At 38.8% G+C, this 22,362-nt stretch overlaps 1 protein-coding gene and 1 non-coding gene across 5 annotated transcripts in view; both read right to left on the bottom strand.

Moving 5' to 3' along the window:
- Window positions 1–2,444: 2,444 nt before the first annotated feature.
- The window catches only part of PUS7 (pseudouridine synthase 7), a 57,490-nt gene continuing 37,572 nt past the window's right edge, over window positions 2,445–22,362 (bottom strand). For all 4 annotated transcript variants that reach the window (XM_012746685.3, XM_012746708.3, XM_012746693.3 and 1 more), the window contains 7 exons: window positions 16,272–16,333; window positions 15,041–15,201; window positions 12,309–12,435; window positions 10,033–10,134; window positions 6,781–6,910; window positions 4,544–4,635; window positions 2,445–3,901 (listed from right to left, as the gene is read on the bottom strand). In XM_012746685.3, the coding sequence (XP_012602139.2) occupies window positions 3,765–3,901; window positions 4,544–4,635; window positions 6,781–6,910; window positions 10,033–10,134; window positions 12,309–12,435; window positions 15,041–15,201; window positions 16,272–16,333 (811 nt within the window). In that variant the 3' untranslated portion in view covers window positions 2,445–3,764. The remainder of the gene's footprint in view (window positions 3,902–4,543; window positions 4,636–6,780; window positions 6,911–10,032; window positions 10,135–12,308; window positions 12,436–15,040; window positions 15,202–16,271; window positions 16,334–22,362) is intronic.
- On the bottom strand, window positions 9,661–9,795 carry LOC142873192 (small nucleolar RNA SNORA70). Its single transcript, XR_012921235.1, has one exon. It is a non-coding gene; the product is annotated as a small nucleolar RNA SNORA70 (small nucleolar RNA).

The raw sequence follows: 22,362 nt of genomic DNA on the forward strand, positions 1-22,362 counted from the left end.
GAAATTGACCACAGAATGTATTCTAGAGCAAATATCAGTTGGTGCTAATCTGTACTGCCCAGAATAACTAACTGTTGATGTTTCAAGAACTGATGTACTACTACAGTTGCTACCAATTTGGGGGTTGATTTAAGAATCAATCAGGAATTTTTTTTTTATTAGTATCATGGCTGTCTAGTTATTACCTACAATATGAAACTATGAAGATGCAGAAATCAACCAGGATTTTTAAATTAGTATGACGGCAGTCTAGTTACTACCTAAGACATGAAACCACGAACAAAAATATTTGAAAGGGCTGGGCACAATAGCTCACCCCTGTAATCCTAGCACTTTGGGACACCAAGGCGGGTGGATTGCTCAAGGTCAGGAGTTTGGGACCAGCCTGAGCAAGAGTGAGACCCTGTTTCTACTAAAAATAGAAAGCAATTAATTGGCCAACTAAAAATATATAGAAAAAATTAGCTGAGCATGGTGGCGCATGCCTGTAGTCCCAGCTACTCAGGAGGCTGAGGCAGAAGGATCGCTTGAGCCCAGGAGTTTGAGGTTGCTCTGAGCTAGGCTGACGTCACACAGCACTCTAGCCTGGGCAACAGAGTGAGACTCTGTCTCAAAAAAAAAAATTTTTTTTTTTAAAGTATGATTTTGATTATTTAGCTTCCTTTTCCTTAGGAAATAGTGCTGTGGTTTTACATTATAATAAAAATGTTTCTTTATTATTTCCTTTAGGTAAAAATTACAAAGCAATAACTTTGTGTTGAAGATGAGGTTGCTTTTAGGCTTTGTAAATTTGCCACAGAGAAACTGCCTCCCTTTGTTTTTTTTTTTTTTGAGACAGAGTCTTGCTTTGTTGCTCACGCTAGAGTGAGTGCCATGGCGTCAGCCTAGCTCACAGCAACCTCAAACTCCTGGGCTCAAGCAATCCTTCTGCCTCAGCCTCCCCAGTAGCTGGGACTATAGGCATGTGCCACCATGCCCGGCTAATTTTTTCTATATATATTAGTTGGCCCATTAATTTCTTTCTATTTATAGTAGAGATGGGGTCTTGCTCTTGCTCAGGCTGGTTTCCAACTCCTGACCTCGAGTAATCCGCCCATCTCGGCCTCCCAGAGTGTTAGGATTATAGGCGTAAGCCACCGCACCCAGCCCTCCTTTGTTAACAACAACAAAAATTGTTCTGACTTCTATGCTAATAAGGCAGTCATTTATTCTGGTTGACTAAGTCCCTAGAGTTAGACGGTATGTCCCTGACACTCAAAACGGCTTGAAGAATCCATCTTGGGTCATTATTTTTCCACTAGTTTTTAAGAAGAAACATGCACAAACTACCATTTGTGCTAACACAGCCAGGAAAATCAACTCATCACATGGAGCCATAAGTATTTCCGAGATAAAGAAAACATTTTGGTTTACCCTCACTTTTTCCTTTTTTGGAATGCAAATTTATACTGGTTGAGTGTCCCAAATCCAAAAGTCTAAAATCCAAAATCCAAAACTTGTAAAAATGTTTTTAATTTTTAATTTTTTTTAGAGATAGGGTCTTGCTATATTACCTGGAATGGCCTTGAACTCCTGGGCTCAAGTGATTCTCCCACTTCAGCCTCCTGAGTAGCTGGGACTAGAGACATATGCCACCTTGCCTGGCACAAATCTAAAACTTTCTGAGTGCCCAAAAGACGCTCAAAGGAAGTGCTCATTGGAGCATTTCAGATTTTGGATTTTTGAATTTGGGATGCTTAACTGCTAAATGTGAATATTCCAAAATCTGAAATACTTCTGGTCCCAAGCATTTTGGATATTCAACTTGTAAATGCAGAACTGCTGAATGCAATTACAATAGGACGACTTAGGTCCCTTCATAAATAATTGTCACTTATCAGTCTTATGAAGGAGAAGAACTGCTATTACTGAAAAGTACAGACAGGACTACTATACATTTAATAAATTTGGATTTTGTAGGATAAGAGATTCCTTAGAAACTAGTCAGCTAAAAGGGTAATTTATCATGATATTTCCAACCCTTTCTAAACTTCAGCATTGTGGTGGATATCATTAAAACAAAAGGGCTGAAAAACACTTCTCTATCTTGTTTCCACTAACAGATACAGGGCAAAGGTTATTCACATTCTCATGGTGTGAGGTTCTTGATATGCTAGCTCTTCTCCATTCCTTTTCTTTCCACTCCAGAAAGCACACCAGAAGGCCACTGAGTGATGCCACCATAAGGATAACCTTGAGTCCAGTCCAACAGTCAATTAGTCACACCATGGGGATATTCAGCCTATTCTCATATCTCACACCTGAGCACAACACACTTTTGTGTCAACACCATTTCTGAGGATCCCTCATTCATTTAGTTCCTTACCTTTAGTCAGGCCCAAGATTCTCATTTGCATTCAGTTTCATATATTTATTCAATTTATTTACATAATGAGTAGAAAGGCGATTTTAAAAATATTTATTACATTCAGTTCTAGAAATAATTAAAATTGGTACAATTATGTTATACAACTTTGGAAAGGCATATTTACCCTTTCACCCAGAGAAAAGTTTTATGCAATGCCAGAAATGGAAATACCTACGCCATTGGTGACAAAGGGCAAACGCTGTGGATAGAAGGAGCCCTTGTAAATTTTTAGTTTTCTTCTCTGCCATTATTTTTAAGCAAATCCTAGTCCAGAGAAAAGAATTCTGAACATAAAGGCACCTAGAGTAAAAATCAGATCTTAACTAACACAAACAGCTACACATGTTTACACTAAGGAAAAAAAGCCCTATCAAAGCAACTCTCCTGCAAGGCAATGATAATGTAAATGAAAAAACCATTGCAACTAAAAAGTCTATAAAGGCTTTCCTGAATCTGATATGTGAACTGGATAATGACAATTACTTTTCTGTTTATAAACCTGTAGATGTTTTATAATTTAAATCAGCACGAGTGCTATCTTTATATTCATAGGTGGGGCTCTCAAAGTATTTATCCATAGTCAAGATTTGTTTTGTTGCATCTGCTCTTAAAATGCATTGTTGTATATATTCCATTAATGGATATGTTAAAAATTCCTGCTGTCTTTCAAGAATGTAGAAAAACCTAGAACTCCTACTTTATTTATTTATTTATTTTGAGACAGAGTCTCGCTTTGTTGCCCAGGCTAGAGTGAGTGCCATGGCGTCAGCCTAGCTCACAGCAACCTCAAACTCCTGGGCTCAAGCAATCCTTCTGCCTCAGCCTCCTGAGTAGCTGGAACTATAGGCATGTGCCACCATGCCTGGCTAATTTTTTCTATATATATTAGGTGGCCAACTAATTTCTTTCTATTTATAGTAGAGACAGGGTCTCGCTCTTGCTCAGGCTGGTTTTGAACTCCTGACCTAGAGCTATCCGCCCGCCTGGGCCTCCCAGAGTGGTAGGTTTACAGGCGTGAGCCACTGCGCCTGCCTAGAACTGCTACTTTAAACCAAAGTCCTCTTTTATCATTACAAAGCCAGAAAAGGTGACATTTATTTTACCATGATTTAAGCACCTGAAGTATATTCTGACCAATTTATATTTTGTAAGCTAAAATCAGGATCTTCAAAATTTGTGTAGGTGTACAAATATTGCAAATTATTTCTTTAAGCTAATAAAAAATTTTAAAAAATACAAATAATCTTTTACTACAAAGATTCAAAATCCACATATGGGCCTGTACTAAGAGAAAAATGAACAAGAAGCGAGTAGGCAAACATTGTCTGTACTTTCTAATCTGTGGACAAGGTACCAGTCAACGGAGCCAGGTTGTATTCAGCTGGGTCTGGTTCTTGATGCTGGTATCCATTTTTAGCACTTCTCGAATGGCCATGGTAGCATACGTGGAAGGAGGAAGAGAAAAATCCATTTTCAGAGCCCTGTATTTGCCTTCTGCCAGGCAAGAAAGAAGAGAATGGTCAGAAAATGAAGGCAACTGCAGACAGACTGGAGAAGAGTCATATAATCTCTATACAAATACAAAGAACTGTGCTCCTTTCTTTAGGCTCCACTTCCCAAGGGGCCTCAGAGAATGTAACCATGGAAGTAAGAGATCTGTGAGCGTATGAACCAACTGAACGGTATGGTAATTCTACCCTGGAACCTTCATAAAAGGGCAAGTGACAAAGAGAGCACAAGAGAGAAGTGCATGTGAAGTTTAAAAAAATAAATTAGGGCACAGAGAGAAACAGAAAAAGGAATAATAAGAAGAATTTGACAATGACAATGCAAATTTAATTTTTCAGATTCTCTTCCTGAATTTTCACTCGCCTTTGTTAACCCTGTAAGGGATGGGGAGGAAATAATCAGTCACCTAATATCAAAACCATCTATCACATTCATTCATTTTCAGGGAGATTTGCTATTTTAGTTAAGCCCTTCATCTATAATCATAAAAGTAAGGCAACAAAACACAAAATGTAAATCATAGTGGGTGGTGGTGGTGATTATCAGATCAGACCTTAAAAAAAACTGTATTATTTTATGAGAAAACATTTCAAAGGTGACACAGAGCTGATGACTGAGTAAACTTACCTGAAGCAAAAACTGGTGGTGGTTTCCCTTCTAGGTTGTCTACATCTGTATTGAAAAGTGGAATTTTGGGATCATCATATGCAACGACTTCCCTTCAAAACACAAAGTATGAATATGAGCTTTCATAAAAGGTACGAAGCTACTCATTACCATTTGTTTGGTAAGAAAAACACATAGACCAGGTACGGGTGGCTCTGAAATCCCTAGTACTTTGGGAGGCCAAGGCGGGAGGATCGCTTGAGGCCAGGAGTTCGAGTTCAGCCTGGGCAACATAGCAAGAACTCATCTCTACAAAAAAATACACAACTTAACAGAGTGTGGTGGTGTGTACCTGTAGTCCTAGCTACTGAGGAGGCTAAGATAAGAGGATTGCTTGAGCCCAAGAGTTTGAGGCTGCAGTGACCTACAATGCTGCTGAGCAAGAGTGAGACCTTGTACCCCTGCAGTCCCTAACCTAAGGGCTGTGGCCTGGTACCAGTCCAAGGCCTGCTAGGAACTGAGGCTACACAGCAGGAGATGAATGGCTGACAAAGCTTCCTCTGTATTTACAGCCACTCCCCCTTCTCTGGCATCACTGCCACCTCCCTACCACCCCACCCTGTCTGTGGAAAAATTGTATTACGTGAAACTGATTCCTGGTAGGGACCTCTGCTGTACCCCACTCCCCCACCCCCCCAAAAACCCCAAATAGATCTATTGTAAATAATTGGTAGGACTCTTCAAAATCAGAATAGGGACAGATTTTATATATATGTTTTGCCTTTATATTATTATATAGCAGATGACAGATGATGCCAGCCTATTAAAAGACATAATAACCAAATAAAGCTTTAGATAATACTGGGTATTGAAATAATTTTTTTATTTTTTTTTTTGAGATAGAGTCTCATTTTGTTGTCCAGGCTAGAGTGAGTACTGTGGTGTCAGCCTAGTTCACAGCAACCTTAATCTCCTGGGCTCAAACGATCCTACTGCCTCAGCCTCCCAAGTAGCTGGGACTACAGGCATGCGCCACCATGCCTAGATAATTTTTTCTATATATTTTTAGTTGGTCAATTAATTTCTTTCTATTCTTAGTAGAGATTAGAGATGGGGTCTCACTCTTGCTCAGGCTTGTTTCGAACTCCTGACCTCGAGCGATCTGTTCACCTTGACCTCCCAGAGTGCTAGGATTACAGGTGTGAGCCACCAAGCCTGGCCTGGGTATTAAAATATTTTTAAATGAATTAACACAAATATCTTTTTCTCTATAGAAACATGACAATGAAAAAACCAGATTAGTGTTTGGAACTCATAGCTAATACTTAGTAAGGTAACTTGCTCAGGGATAGTGCTCTAAGGAATCTCAGGTTTCTATAAATAGGGAAAAGGTTCATTCTCTACATATTTCTTCAATAATTCAGTGATGCTAACAAAATGTAAATGAAGTTACTTTCACTATATGTTTGCATTCAAAACAACTTCATTTATTTCTGGATGATTTGAAAAATACCAAATAGTAGCTATAGTGATAATAATAGTAATAATAACAATAACACTTATGAAATACTTATATGCTGGATTCTAAGCACTGAAAAATACAGTCATGTATCCCTTAACAATGGGGCATACGTTCTGAGAAATGTATCATTAGGCAATTCTGTCATTGTGCAAACACCATAGAGTGTGCTTACACAAACCTAGATGATGCAGTTTACCACACACCTGGGCTGCATGGTATAGCCTACTGCTCCTAGGCTACAAACCTGTACAGCATGTCACTGTACTGAATACTGCAGGCAACTGTAACACAACGGTAAATATTTGTGTATCTAAACATAGACAGAAAAGGCACAGCAAAAATACAGTATAATCTTATGGGACCACTATCATACACATTGTCTATTGTGGACTGAAAGTTTGTTATATGGTACATGACTATTTATGTGAAGCAAAAGCTTACAACCTTGTATGGTAGGCTGTCAGACAGCTGGACGGCCACACATAAGAGCTGTGCACAGACACACCCATGTGGGAAAGGAGCCACCCTGCATGCTCCCAGCATGGGAAGGGACAGAGATTCCCTGGAGGTTCCCAATGTGATGGTGCAAATTCAGTGACTGGATTCTACTTTTCTATAACAAGCCATTTTTGTAAATAATGTATGATATCAACCTTTTATTTAAAATGAATATTTAATAATTTTTAAAAATCATATATGGTAATTCAGTTCTACCTCATTCCAGACTATTACTCACCAGCTAACATTCTGAGGACGAATAATGATCTTTCGGTAGGCCCCTGATAGGGAATAATCTCGAATTTTGTGTCTCATGTTGTCAATATCAAGATTGTCTGCTGTGAGCATTTCCCTGTAGGCATCTCTAACTAATATAAAATACAGAAAGTTAGTTGGAATGCAGCCTATCAACAAGTTACCCTAAAGAAGACCACAAATAGAGTAACCTGTACATTCAGTTTAGATCATCCTAATTTATAATCCAAAGTCTATTCTTTGGAATCAAAACTGAGAGACTTAGCAACTAGGACCAGAAGGCGCCTCCAGCTTTGGTTTGGCCAATGTGTAATTTATCTTTGCAACCAGCCACAGTACCTATGGTGTAGGGTTCTGAGGCTATAAAAGGCCATTTTATCCAAAGTTGCTAAACTACAATGTATATGTGCTCAGAGTTGGAAGACATCATACAGAGGCTTCAAACTCTCTCTGGAAGAGGTAGTTATATATAAATGTATAAAAATAAGAGACCTTGAAAAACCATCTGGCTCACCCTCGCACCTGATGTAGAATCTTTTTTGTAACACTCAAGAAATACAGTTTTCCAGCCTCTGCTTGCATGTTGTCATTAAGGAGGAAGTACTGCTTTGTGAGGTATGCAATTATTAAATTCTTCCTATTCCAAGCTGAAATCCATTGTCTTATAACTTTTGTTGATGGCTTTGCAACATAGCAGGTTAACTGTCCTCTTCCACATCCATTCCTGAGTATCGGACCTTTCAGCCATATAGTCTCTAGACCAAAAAATGCTTCCCTTGATTACCTCTCTTTGACATTTCTGAATTCTCTTTATCTGCCTCAGGCTAATAGGCTTATGTTTAACAGTAACTGCAGATACTTTTTAACTTTTTATGTAGACTACTATCAAACTGGCCCTCTTCTGTCTGTCTGTTTGATCACTAGGCATAAACGTGAGAATTTGCATTTAACTCTATTTAACGCCTTCTGCAGTTTTTCTTAAAAAAACTTTTCTCATATAATTATTTTCTTTTACATTATTTGCAAATATAAGCAGATTTCCTTATTCAAATTATTCATAAAAAATGTGGAGCAGAACAGGATCAAAGAAAGACACCCTCACTACACACTAAGGACAATAAGGGATCCCTAAATCAAGCTTTATTGGATACTAAGTGTGCACATGTTACCTATCCAACCTGAAATATCACCCATCCAGTTTATGAGTCCCATATTTGGCTACAAGGTTTTCATTAACACCTTTGTCAAAAGCTTTGCTTAATTTAGGTTCTAATTGATCCTAGCCAAGTTCCTAATCCTCAGAGGTGTAAGAAGGGGGAAAGAATGTTTTTTCTTTCCTGTGAGGGTTGATTTTTTTTTTTTTTTTTTTTGAGACAGAGTCTTGCTTTGTTGCCCAGGTGAGTGAGTGCCGTGGTGTCAGCCTAGCTCACAGCAACCTCAGACTCCTGGGCTCACGCAATCCTTCTGCCGCAGCCTCCCAAGTAGCTGGGACTACAGGCATGCACCACCATGTCCGGCTGATTTTTTCTATATATATATATATATTTTTTTTTTTTTTTTCACTGACTAGGACACAATGCACAGAAGACTCTATATATATTAATTGGCCAATTAATTTCTTTCTATTTATAGTAGAGACAGGGTCTCGCTTTCGCTCAGGCTGGTTTCGAACTCCTGATCTTGAGCAATCCACCCGCCTTGGCCTCCCAGAGTGCTAGGATTACAGGCGTGAGCCACCGCGCCCGGCCCCGTGAGGGTTGATTTTGGGTGTCAACTGGCTTAAGTACTCAGATAATGGGTAAGACATTATTTATTCTCAAGCATTCCTCTTCTGCTGAAATGCCACGTGGTCTGGCATTATATGAGAATGAACGCACTGCATTAGGTGTGTCCGTGAGGGTGTTTCCGAGGAGACTGGAATGAGTTGTTGGACTGAGTGGGGAAGCTCTACCCTCAATGTGGGCAGGCACTAGCTAATAGGCTGGGTGCCTGGATGGAACAAAAAGTAGAATGGCAAATTCTTTCCCTTTCTCCCACAGCAGGGATGTCCTTCCTCTGCCTTTGGATGTCAGAATTGCAGGTTATCTGGCCTACAGACTCTGGGACTTGTGCCAGCGGCTCCCCTCTCTCCAGGTTCTCTCCCCTCTCTTCAGGCTCAGATTGACAGTTACACCACTGGCTTCCCTGGTGCTGAGGCCTTCGGATGAGGAGGACTGAGCCAAGCTACCAACTTTCCTGGTTCCCCAGCTTGCAGACAGGCCGTCGTGGGACTTCTCAGCCTCCACAATCAAGTGAGCCAACTCCCCTAATAAATCCCTTTTCATCTCTATATATTCTTGGTTCTGTCTCTCTGGGGAACCCTGACCAAAACAGAGAGGAAATGCGGCTTTTAGATTCTTAGTGCCTTCCTTCTCACTTGTTCCTAGTACTGCTCTCCTTGGTTTCTACCCAGGTTAGGCACATCACAGCCCTCCCTTATCTACCTTATTCATTCTCCTCTCCATCCCTCAACTCCTTTCCCCTCAGTGAAGACAAACACATATAAGTGTAGCAATTTGATTCAATTAATCAATATATAAATGACAGATTTACTATTAAACCCTTCTAGAAATATTTGCATTATCCAAGAAGGGCATTAATCCTAATCATTCTCTAATTCATAAAATTTCAAGGAATATAACATTGAAATGTAAAATAATTCTGGCTTCTTGAGAAAAAAGATATTTTAACAGGAAAATACCACATATAGTCCAGTCCTGGCTAGGAGGAAACTTCTAGGGTCAGTCCCATTAAATTGCTCCTATGGACAGATCTGCTTTCTTTTCTCAGCACAAGGCCTGACCCGTGAACATATATCGGAAGGGACTGTCTCCGAGGTCCCTTAGAGCAGCCCATACAAGCAACAGGCTGCATACACTACCAAGGAGGCTGCTGTTTGCAGCCACTGCACACCGGGCCCCCATGAGGAAAGGAGCACGGTCGGCTTAATTGGTTGCAGGACAACTTATACATGTTTGAAATCTAAATACCTTTTTAAGTCTGATGAAAATAAAGTTTTGTCTAAGGATACCCTAATCATGAAAGAGAAGAAAATAAAAAAAAAAAAAAAAAAAGAAAATAAAGTTTTAAAGTTATATTTAAAGTACTGATTTTTTTTTCCTTTCTCCACTCTTGGCTGCCAGTGGCTTAATTATGTTAAATCTGTTTTAACTATTTTCCCCTACAAGGAACTTACTTTTATGTTTTGGGTAGACAACATCGAAACCAGGCAAGGGCATTACCACGTCATGGATGGAGTAATTATTAATATCATCTTCCTCAATATAGGTGGCCGTGGCTACAAATTCACAAGTAAACAATAAATGAAGAAAAATCAAGAAAATTGGCAATATGCATGAGCTCAATCTTCTAAAATTATACACACCTAAGCAAATCAGAATCAAGTCCTAAGTTGATACAGGTTCAGTGGCCTTGGTAGCTTAAAGAAATTAAGTTAGGATACACACCCTTCTGTCCTTTCTACTCTACCCAAGAAATAAAAATCAAGGATTTAGAAAAAGTAGAATTTTTTGTTTTTTAGACACAGGGTCTCTGTTGCCCAGGTTGGAATGCAGTGAAATGATCATAGCTCACTGTAACCTCAAATTCCTGGACTCATACAATCGTCTCACCTCAACCTCCTGAAAAAATAGAATTTGTAGTGAAAATTTAAAAATATTTATCTTTCAGCTGTATACTCATTTTTTAGGAATGCCTGTTTTTTTTTTTTGAGACAAAGTCTCGGTTTGTTGCTCAGGCTAGAGTGAGTGCCGTGGCGTCAGCCTAGCTCACAGCAACCTCAAAATCCTGGGCTCAAGCAATCCAACTGCCTCAGCCTCCTAAGTGGCTAGGACTATAGGTATGTGCCACCACGCCCTACTTATTTTTTCTATATATATTAGTTAGCCAATTAATTTCTTTCTATTTATAGTAGAGACAGGGTCTTGCTCTTGCTCAGGCTGGTTTCAAACTCCTGAACTCGAGCAATCCACCCGCCTCAGCCTCCTAGAGTGCTAGGATTACTGGCGTGAGCCACCGCGCCCGGCCAGGAATGCCTGCTTTTTAAAATCAGCTCCTTTAACCTTCTTAATACCATGAAAGACTATTTAAAAAGCCATTATACCATAAAATACTATTTGGAAAGCCATCATACATGAATACATTTTGCTAAAAGAGAAAATAATTTTAAAAAACCTGCCTGTATTTTGAAGGTAAAACATGGTGGCACACGGGACATTAAAAGAGGCCAGGCACGGTGGCTCATGCCTGTAATCTCAGCACTTTGGGAGGCCAAGGCAGGAGGATCACTTGAGGTCAGTAGTTCAAGACCAGCATGAGCAAGAACAAGACCTTGTCTCTCCAAAAAATAGAAAAATTAACCAGGTGTGGCGGTGCACACCTGTAGTCCCAGCTACTGGGGAGGCTGAGGCAAGAAGATGGCTTTAGCCCAGTAGTTTGAGGCTGCAGTGAGCTAAGATCACGCCATTGCACCCCAGATTGGGTGACAGAGTCAGATCCTGTCTCTAAAAAATTTTAAAAAAAGGTGTGTGTGTGTGTATATATATGTATATGTATGTGTGTATATATATAAAATATATATATAATATTATATATATATATATATATATATATATATAAATTCTTAAAAATACACTGGATGTGATCAATATCGCCTGAGGAAAAATGTTAAATCAGAAAAAAACAATTAAAATTTCTGTACAAATTCAAAACCTTAATGGATGGGGTCTGCCTGCAGATAAGTAGGCTGTGTATTCAGCAAATAGCCAGGTACGCCAGAGAAACAAGACTTTGGAATCGGGCAGACATGACTCCAAATCCCAGCTCTTTTTTCTTTTTTATAAACCAGCTGTGGAATGGTGGGCAAGTGAATAAAACTCATCTGAAAAACAGAGAAAATGCTTCACACTAATACTGTCAGCTTTAAACTAGAAGATGCAGATAAAGGGCTTAGTGCCAAGGCCTGGCACACAGTGAGGGTTGCACGGCAGATGGGCTATTAGTGCTGTCTTATGAACATTTTGGGCACAGTACACACTAAACGCCCATTCTATCACGGCCCACATGTAAAGTTAGCTCCAGTCTGGTACTAACTTGAAGAAACTCTAATACAGGCTGACGACAGGCTGAGAGGCTGAAACACATCCAGAAGTGTACATATTTGCTAGACCCAGATTAAAGTTTGGAAATGGTTTTAGCCATCATTTAGCCCAAATCCTATTCTAGTTGAGAAAAGGGAGGCCCAGAGTGAGTGAGTCAGGCACTACTCTAAACCAGATGTATATTTTTTTATTAAAGACACAAACTAGCCAGTCTGAACTTATGTGGACCTCCATCTAAAACTCACTAAACATCTCTCTTTGTTAACTAGTAGCCAGACTGGATTGCAAAGCCTCTAGTGTCAAGTAACTGACTCCTAGTTTGATTGAATAATAATACCATTTGCCTTTTTACCTCCTTTGAGCACAAGGTCTCCTGGAATAGGTTTCAATCCGTAGTCTTCTATCCTCTTGCTCACCATGTTATTCCACACATAGCTTTGATAGCTATGAATATACATTAAGCGATTATTTCTTGGTATCTGAAGGGAAGTAAAATAGGCAAGAAAAAATATTCTGAATATAAAAAGTACTGTACTTTCCAAGATATCTTGCTTGTTTAGTAGTGATCCTAGTGTAAGAAACTTATACTTTAAATCTCTCATTTTACTAATAACCTATAGAAATCCTAATAACAAAATGTGGTATGTATGTGTGTGTGTACGCGCGCACACACACACACACACACACACACACACACACACACACACACACACACACACACACACCCACCCATGGAGTACTACCCAGCCACAAAAAGAAATGAATTAATGTCTTTAGCAGCAATTTGGATAGAACTGGAAACCATCAGCCTAAGTGAAGTATCTCAAGAATGGAAACGTGTACTCTCTAATAATGTGGAACTAACTGATGGACATATATGGGCACAGAAAGAAGTAAAAATCATTGGAAATCAGAAAGGGCAGAGGTAGGAGGGAAGGGGTAAAAACCTACTTAATAGGTACAATGAATACTATTTGGGTGATGAGTACACTTATAGCCCTGACTAAAGCATCATAAAAGCTATTCTGGGAGGCTGAGGCAGGAGGATTACTTGAGGCCAGGAGTTCAAGACCTGAGCAAGATCAAGGCCCTGTCTATATTTTCTAAAAAAATTAAAAATAAAAAAAGCTATCCACATAAAAAAATGTGTACCTCCTTAATATTTTGAAGTAAAAAAATAAAATAGTGACTGATACAGAGCATTAAATATTAGAGATAGAACTCCTGAAACTAAGGGGCATTATCAGTACTAAGGGGTGTTATCAGTCATCAACAGCTGTAGCAGTTCACATTTTGTATTCACAATGCGCACAATCATGCCACTTAAAGCAAATGGTATGGATTTTATACTCTACATCAAAGACTGACTTAAAACCGAAGGAATTTACACATCAATTATAGAGCTAACAGTAGTTTCTCCCCAAAAGTTCTATGGAAGGAGAAAACCTAAATGATTGAACTGACAACTAATTTCATGCAGCAAGAATCCTGCTTTTTTGTACATCTAGGGGAAAGTAACTAAGACCTAAGTTTAGGGATACATTTTAAGGTATCCTGGATTATACATATCGAAATACTGGCACAGGCTACACTTAGCAACATGGTACCTACTCTTGAACCACCCTGATGAAACCAGACTAAAATGCAACTATTTAGACTGCTTATTGTCTAGCCCTCACACTAAGGCAGTTCAAGTTGTGGTGATGGTGAATGATGAAGAAATGACTGTACAGTAGATTCAGAATTTCTCAAATACCAAGAGACTGAACTTAAACTTCCTCTGGAGATCACATTTTCTACATTACTGTTTTTCTTGTGCCATCAATGTAAATAACACCCCCATCTGTAGGGGACTGACATATATTTTCCTAGTTTAAGAATTAAAAGGCCGGGCACGGTGGCTCACGCCTGTAATCCTAGCTCTCTGGGAGGCCGAGGCGGGCGGATTGCTCAAGGTCAGGAATTCAAAACCAGCCTGAGCAAGAGCGAGACCCCGTCTCTACTATAAATAGAAAGAAATTAATTGGCCAACTGATATATATATATATATATATATATATAAAAATTAGCCGGGCATGGTGGCGCATGCCTGTAGTCCCAGCTACTCGGGAGGCTGAGGGAGAAGGATCGCTCGAGCCCAGGAGTTTGAGGCTAGGCTGACGCCACGGCACTCACTCTAGCCTGGACAACAAAGCGAGACTCTGTCTCAAAAAAAAAAAAAAGAATTAAAGTTAGTGAGTAATGTACATGCTCTGCCCAGAGCATTTAATATGTTTTGGACAAGGCCCCTGTTGCCTTGAGGCATAATAAAAACAAGGTGTTGCCTAGAGGCATAACAAGGGACCTGAGTTCCAAGTAAGCAAGAGCTACCCCACCCCACATCATTGGGGGTCTGGAGGCCACAAGATAAACACATTGTTCCTGTGATTGCTGCGTACACCCCATAAGATGGCTAGTTAATCAATGACTGGTAAGACCCCTCAAGGGAGGGTGACTTAAGCCAGGTACAGCCACTGGGGTTCAGCTGAAGATCTTAGGGGGGTCACTTTAAGAGAAGCTGGGGATGAGAAATGCCCCTGTGGTTTGCCTTGCCCATCCTTGCTAATCTCAGTCTGGTCCATGATCTATGCCTAGTGCCTAGAGCAACCACCTTGAAATTCTGAGCCAGGGGATATCTGCTTCCCTAAGGCTACGCATTCCGGAATTTATGGCTATCGCTGCCACACCTGGGTGGTTACATACAAGGAACTAACTTTAATCTTTTAGAGTATAGAAATAAAACTGACCCAGTGTATTATTACTCGAGTCAACCATCTGTATGTGTGTCTGCGTTTTTGTGTTCTGCGTTTGTATTTTGTGTTGTGTTCATCTTCTGTCCTGCAAATGGGCCACGACACCCATCCACCCACTCATCACTATTCAGGGTGTGAACAAGGATCACTCAGGTAAAACACCTCTCAGCGATCACCAAAGGATCCTTATGTACCTTCTGGTCTTTCAAAATTCAGTAAAATCTTTCAAGATGAAATTCAGAAAACATTAAAACACCTCAAGTCATTGCCTGACTTCACAAATTGCACTCACTATGCCAAATGCAGAGACTATATTCTTCATTCCATATTTTGAAAGTCCTCGAAGCAGCTGCCCTTCCACACACCTTTTTACAGGTAGTTTTCTGAGGGCAGCGGCTGGGTCTTTGGTCTTCGCCCATTCTTCTCTGCATTTAACCAAGTACCCTTTTTCGGCTGGAGAGAAAAAACTATGATTAAATGATTTATCCAAAAGACAAATTTCCATAACTTAAAAGTACACATCATGGAGAAAATAAAATTAGGAAATGCTATTTGTAACATAGGTGCTATGAAGAGCTTCTGCTCACCTGAGAATAGCCATCAGAAAATGAAAAGATGGGAAATGTAGAAAGTTTACAAAACTATATGGCTTTGTCAACATGCTACCACTCCCAGGCCAACAATAAAAGCCATTTACTATTCATCATCCTAGTAGATTCAACAAAAACTTGATAGTCCTTCCTTCCTTCTCCTTTTCCATTGTATTATCAAATTTAATGGGTTAGTTTCCTCAAAACTAGATAATTTTATCTTTTATTAGTTTGCAAATGAATAATTACCCTAAGTGTACATAATTATTTTGACAATTTGTAAAGTAATTAAATCCTTTTCATACAGTATATATATATATATATATTTTTTTTTTGATACAGAATCTCACTTTGTTGCCCAGGCTAGAGTGAGTGCCATGGTGTCAGCCTAGCTCACAGCAACCTCAATCTCCTGGGCTCAAGTGATCCTCCTCTCCTGCCTCAGCCTCCCAAGTAGCTAGGACTACAGGCATGCGCCACCATGCCTGGCTAATTTTTTGTATATATATTTTTAGTTGGTCAATTAATTTCTTTCTATTTTTAGTAGAGACAGGGTCTCACTCAGACTGGTTCTGAACTCCTGACCTTGAGTGATCCTCCCACCTTGGCCTCCCAGAGTGCTAGGATTACAGGTGTGAGCCACCGCGCCTGGCCATACAATATGGTTTTGGAGCTGGGATTATAGGTGAGCCAGTGTACACAGGGGAATTAATAAATTAGATGAGCTAAAGAGCTAAAAACAGGATATAAATACTACATCTTAAATGCATACAAAAAAACTTGTGAAAAATACAAAGAAATAGCCATGGTTTTATGATAAAACAAAGAAAATTCTGAAATAACCCAATTTGCACATGTACTTCATTCAAAGCAATTCCATGAATACCTAGCCAAATATTCTCTTTGTTTTCTTAACATAAATTTCATCCTCACCTCCAGAACGGGGTTTCAATATTAAATCCATTACTTCTGTCCAGGAATTTTGTAGTATAGCCCTAAAATTAAACAGCATTTATTTCACTTTATTTTGCATTAAGAAAAACTTTATATGCACAAATCTTTGAAGAGTCAACAAACCATATTAACTTTATATTATTTTATTAAACTTAAAAGCAGAGAAACTAATATGCTACAGATTTCAAATGTAAAAGAAAAAGAACTTTAACTGATAACATTTAGTATCATATCACACTTTTAAAAGACTACAACAGTATAAACCTACTTAGTCATGCTTTAAGTGGTTATACAAAGTATTATCTATGTAAATCAGAGTTAAGTCTTTATGTGGCAAAACTTATTTAAAACTTCTCAAAAAATTTCACCTTTATGTTAAATACCTTGTTGCTCAGGCAAATAGAATGCAATTTATCCTTCTTTATTATTCTTGCCAAAATGCAAATATCTTTATTTTTGATGATTATAAAAGTTATTACATGCTTGTTAAAAATTAAATAGTAGGCCGGGCGTGGTGGCTCACGCCTGTAATCCTAGCTCTCTGGGAGGCCGAGGCGGGTGGATTGCTTGAGGTCGGGAGTTTGAAACCAGCCTGAGCAAGAGCAAGACCCCGTCTCTACTATAAATAGAAAGAAACTAATTGGCCAACTAATATATATAGAAAAAATTAGCCGGGCATGGTGGCGCATGCCTGTAGTCCCAGCTACTTGGGAGGCTGAGACAGAAGGATCGCTTGAGCCCAGGAGTTTGAGGTTGCTGTGAGCTAGGCTGACGCCACGGCACTCACTCTAGCCTAGGCAACAAAGCGAGACTCTGTCTTAAAAAAAAAAAAAAAAATTAAATAGTACTTAAGAAATGTTACCTGCTTTTCAATCTCTAAGAAATTAAGCACTGCTAACACTTCAGAGTGTATTTGTGACTCTTTTGGTGCATCTGTAAGTGTATGTAATTTTTCCTTTAATGTTTATTTTACTATAGCCATGTAGAAGTTATTTTGTTCTTGGAGTCTGCTTAGAAAGGCCTTCCCTAACAAAAAAATATAGAAATCCCTTCTATTAATTTTTCTGTTATTCCAGTTAATTATGGTTTTAATTTTCACTTTTAAGTTAATTGATCCAAGATATTTCTGGATATTAAATTGTCTAAAATGGGCCGGGCGCAGTGGCTCATGCCTGTAGTCCTAGCTCTCTGGGAGGCTGAGGCGGGCGGATTGCTCAAGTTCAGGAGTTCGAAACCAGCCTGAGCAAGAGCAAGACCCCGTCTCTAGTATAAATGGAAAGAAATTAATTGGCCAACTAAAATATATATAAAAAATTAGCTAGGCATGGTGGCACATGCCTGTAGTCCCAGCTACTCGGGAGGCTGAGGCAGGAGGATCGCTTGAGCCCAGGAGTTTGAGGTTGCTGTGAGCTAGGCTGACGCCATGGCACTCATTCTAGCCTGGGCAACAAATCGAGACTCTGTCTCCAAAAAAAAAAAAAAAAAAATTTGTCTAAAATGCTGTTTGGTATCTACTGATGAGACTATGGATTTTCAATCCAATAATAAAATTACATTAATTGACTTCCTATTGCTGGCCATCCTTACACTAGGACAAGCCATGTTAAATCAGTCATTAAGTATATTCCTGGGATGATACATTATTTAGCTGGATAAGTCTTTAGCAACGTAGTCCCAGCTACTTGGAAGGCTGAGGCAGAAGGATTGTTTGAGCCCAGGAGTTTGAGGTTGCTGTGAGCTAGACTGATGCACGGCACTCTAGCCCGGGCAACAGAGTGAGACTCTGTCTCAAAAACAAAACAAAACAAAACACTACAATGCAGGCCAAATCTGGTTGGCCACCTGATTTTTGTAAATAAAGTTTTATTGGAAAACAGCAGTGCTCATTCATTTACATTTACATTACATTCATTGTCCATGGCTCCTTTTGCACTGTAACTCCAGGGCTGAGTAGCTGCAACAAACCCTGGATGGCCTACAATGCCTAAAATAGTTACTGTCCATTTACAGAAAAACTTTACCAACACCTGGTATAATATATTAAATAGTTTTCTAACTATATACCTTTGCAACTCAATACCTTGAAGATGCTACTATATACTGTGAAGGTTCAGTATATAAATATGCATAGATTTGGTTTACAATAGGTCATCCTATCTGGCACAATGCACATTAAGATGTTTTATACTTCCTTTTATTGTATTAAAATACACATATCATAAAATTTAGCCATTATTAAGTATATAGTCTGTGGCATTAAGCACATTTACACTATTGTGCAACCATGACCACCATCCATCTCCAGAACTTTTTAATCTTCCCCAACTAAAACTCTGTACCCGTTAAACAATATCTCCCTTTCCATACCTCCTCGAATGCCTGGCAACCACCATTCTACTTTCTATCACTTTGATTAACCTAGGAACCTCATTTGAGAGAAATCATACAGTATTTGCTACTTTATGACTGGTTTATGTCCGTTAACATAAAGTTTTCAAGGATTATTCATGTGTCAAAATTTTCTTATATTTAAAGGCTGACTTATATTTCTATTGTATGTATGTACTATGTATTTTTTTGATGGACACTTGAGTTGCTTCCACTGTTTGGCTATTGTGAATAATGCTATCATGAACATGAGTGCACAAGTATCTGTTTGAATTCCTGCTTTCATTTCTTTTGGATATATACCCAGAAGTGGAATTACTGGATCATAACATAATCTATATTTAATTTTTTAAAGAATCACCATACTGTTTTGTACAAGGGTTGCCCCATTTTACATTCCCACCAGCAAAGCACAGGGTTCCAATTTCTCTACATCTTTCTTTACTAACACTTATTTTTTTTGATAACAGCCATCCTTATGGGTGTGAAATGATACCTCATTGTGGGTGGCTTTAAATTTTTGATAGATTTAGGGGTACAAGTGGTGAATTGTATCTCAAAATTTTGTGGCACAATTATAGCTTGATGCAACCTCAAACTCCCAGGTTCAAGTGATCCTCTCATCTCAGCCTCCTCAGTAGCTAGGACTATAGGCACGAGCCACCAGGTTGGCTAAAGTTTTTTAAAAAAACTTTTTGTAGAGATGGCAACATATGCCTAGGCTGGTCTGGAACTCTTTGCCTTAAGCAACCCTCCCACCTAGGCCTCCCTAAGTACTGGGATTATAGGCATAAACCGCCATGACTGGCCTCAATTTTAGAACATTATTATTACTCTAAAAAGAAATTCTATCCCATCAGCAGTCACTCCAATTGGCCCTGTCCTTTCTTTTTAGATTTGCCTGTGTTGGACATTTCATATAAATGAATCAAACAATATATGGCGTTTTGTGATTGGCTACTTTCACTTAGCATAATGTTTTCATTCATGTTGCAGAATGTATCCATACTTTATCCTCTTTTATTGCTAGATATTCCACTGTATACTAAATTTTGTTTATCCATTCATCAGTGGATGGACATTTGGATTGTTTCCACTTTCTTGGCTGCTATGAACATTTGTGTAGATTTTTGTGTGAACATAAGACTTTCAATTCTTGTTGGTATAGGCATGCAATTGCTTGGTCATGTGGTAACTCTATATTTAACCTTTAAACTTTTGGGGAACTACTAGGCTGTTTTCTAAAATGGCTGTACCTTCTAGTTATCTGGTCAACGGGTAAAAAAGAAAAAAATAAAAAATAATTGAAGAAAAAATATTATTAAAAAAATTAAAAAATAAATAAATAAAAAAATGGCTGTACCATTATACATTTCTACCAGCTATGTATGAAGGTTCCAACTTCTCTACAACCTTGTCAACACTTGTTATTGTCTATATTTTTCATTTTGGCCATCATAGTGGGTGTGAAGTGGTATCTCACTGTGGTTTTGATTTGCATTTTCTAATGATTAGTGATGCTAAGCATGTTTTTGTGTGCTTACTGGCCATTTATCTGTGTTCTTTAAAGACAGGTCTATTTAGATCCTATGCCTAGTTTTAGAATAGGTTTGTCATTGAATTGTAAGAGTTTTTAAAATCTTGGATACAAACCATTCTATTACCTTTAAACTATAAACTGAGGATTTGTTTCTTCCCTCTGGAGGGTCTATGGTGGTTAACAGTAGGTTTCTTCGAAAATAGGAAATATTCTTACAATGCAGAAATGAATGATTTATAATTTTAAATTCACTCTGTACTGTCATTTAGGTATGCTATAAAATTTTTCTTCCTGGATAATTTGATCTCATTTTAACTATTTCCTTTTTTTCTATTTTGTTAATTTTTATTCCCTGAATTCCTGTTTGTTATCGGTTTTGTTTAACTATTATCTTTGAAGTACAAAATTTGCAGGGTCCCATGGCTGTCCTCCTACCAAATTACAAATTTATAGATTGATACAATCCTCTCTTAAATATTCTGTCCCTTAATATAATTACCTTCTTTTATTATCTTTATCAATGTTCTCTGACCATTAGCAAGGTTAAAAACATATTATTTTGTCATTATTCTTAATTACTATAATTATCTTCTTAATAATTTTTTCTCTGGTTAGTATACTTGATTTTTTTTTTTTTTTTTTTTGAGACAGAGTCTCGCTTTGTTGCCCAGGCTAGAGTGAGTGCTGTGGTGTCAGCTCACAGCAACCTCAAACTCCTGGGGTCAAATGATCCTCCTGCCTCAGCCTCCCGAGTAGGTGGGACTACAGGCATATGCCACCAGGCCCAGCTAATTTTTTCTATATATATTAGTTGGCCAATTAGTTTCTTTCTATTTATAGTAGAGACAGGGTCTTGCTCTTGCTCAGGCTGGTTTCGGAACTCCTGACCTCAAGCAATCTTCCTGCCTCGGCCTCCCAGAGTGCTAGGAAGTATACTTTAATTTTAAAATATTACTTTCTACTTATTGAGTGCTTACTATATACCTAGGCATAGAAATAGGTGCTGTATAAACATTATCTCACTTCATTTTTATCACCCTATGAAGTTAGTATTATTACCTCCACTTTACAGATGAGTAATTTGAGGCTCAGAACTAAAGTCTGATTTCACCTGAGCCTTTAACCTTCTCGACACCACCTCAAAGAAGTAGAGAAAATACATGATAGATTTTATCATTTTGTGCTTTTAAAAATCTCACGAACAGGCTGGGCACGGTGGCTCACGCCTGTAATCCTAGCTCTCTGGGAGGCCGAGGCAGGCGGATTTGCTCGAGATCAGGAGTTCAAAACCAGCCTTAGCAAGAGCGAGACCCCGTCTCTACTATAAATAGAAAGAAATTAATTGGCCAACTAATATATATAGAAAAAATTAGCCGGGCATGGTGGCATATGCCTGTAGTCCCAGCTACTCGGGAGGCTGAGGCAGGATTGCTTGAGCCCAGGAGATTGAGGTTGCTGTGAGCTAGGCTGACGCCAGGGTACTCACTCTAGCCTAGGCAACAAAGCGAGACTCTGTCTCAAAAAAAAAAAAAAAAAAATCTCATGAATAAATTTCCTGTAGCTAGCTGCTGAAACAATGGACTGGATGGAAGTCAAGAAAACTCTATTCTCAGGACTACAGCTGACAAACTAGTGAATTCAGGCAGACCTCCCAAAGCCTAAGTTCCATCTTTGCTAAAATGAAGCATCTGAAACACAAGGAAGAACATGAACTCTCAGATCACTCCCAGCTCGTAACTACCACAGTTCTATTTCTCACATGAAAAACTGCTTTCCATAACACAGTCTCTGCTGGGCAGCAGGACTCCATAAGCAGGCTTATGAACGCAAGTATTTACCCATGAGATTCCTACGCTAACTTACCCTAGAGGGGTTTCTTAGTATCTAAAAGCGAATCAGCATTCTTAAAATAAATTCCACTTTGCTAATTATAAACTCTACCACTTTCTTTAAGGTGTGAGGGAAGGGCAGATCAAAGTTTAATGAACTTGGTAACAGAGATTGTAAAATATATCATCTTTGGCGACTCTGAGTCTCACCTGAATTGACCACTGTTGGGTCTCTTACTGTGCCAAAACTGACCTGCTTTTTTTTTTTGTTTGTTTGTTTTTAATATAGAACCTCTGGATGGGCTATCAAGGG

This window comes from Microcebus murinus, chromosome 9 (genome assembly GCF_040939455.1).
Source record: "Microcebus murinus isolate Inina chromosome 9, M.murinus_Inina_mat1.0, whole genome shotgun sequence".
Taxonomy (NCBI): Eukaryota; Metazoa; Chordata; class Mammalia; order Primates; family Cheirogaleidae; genus Microcebus; species Microcebus murinus.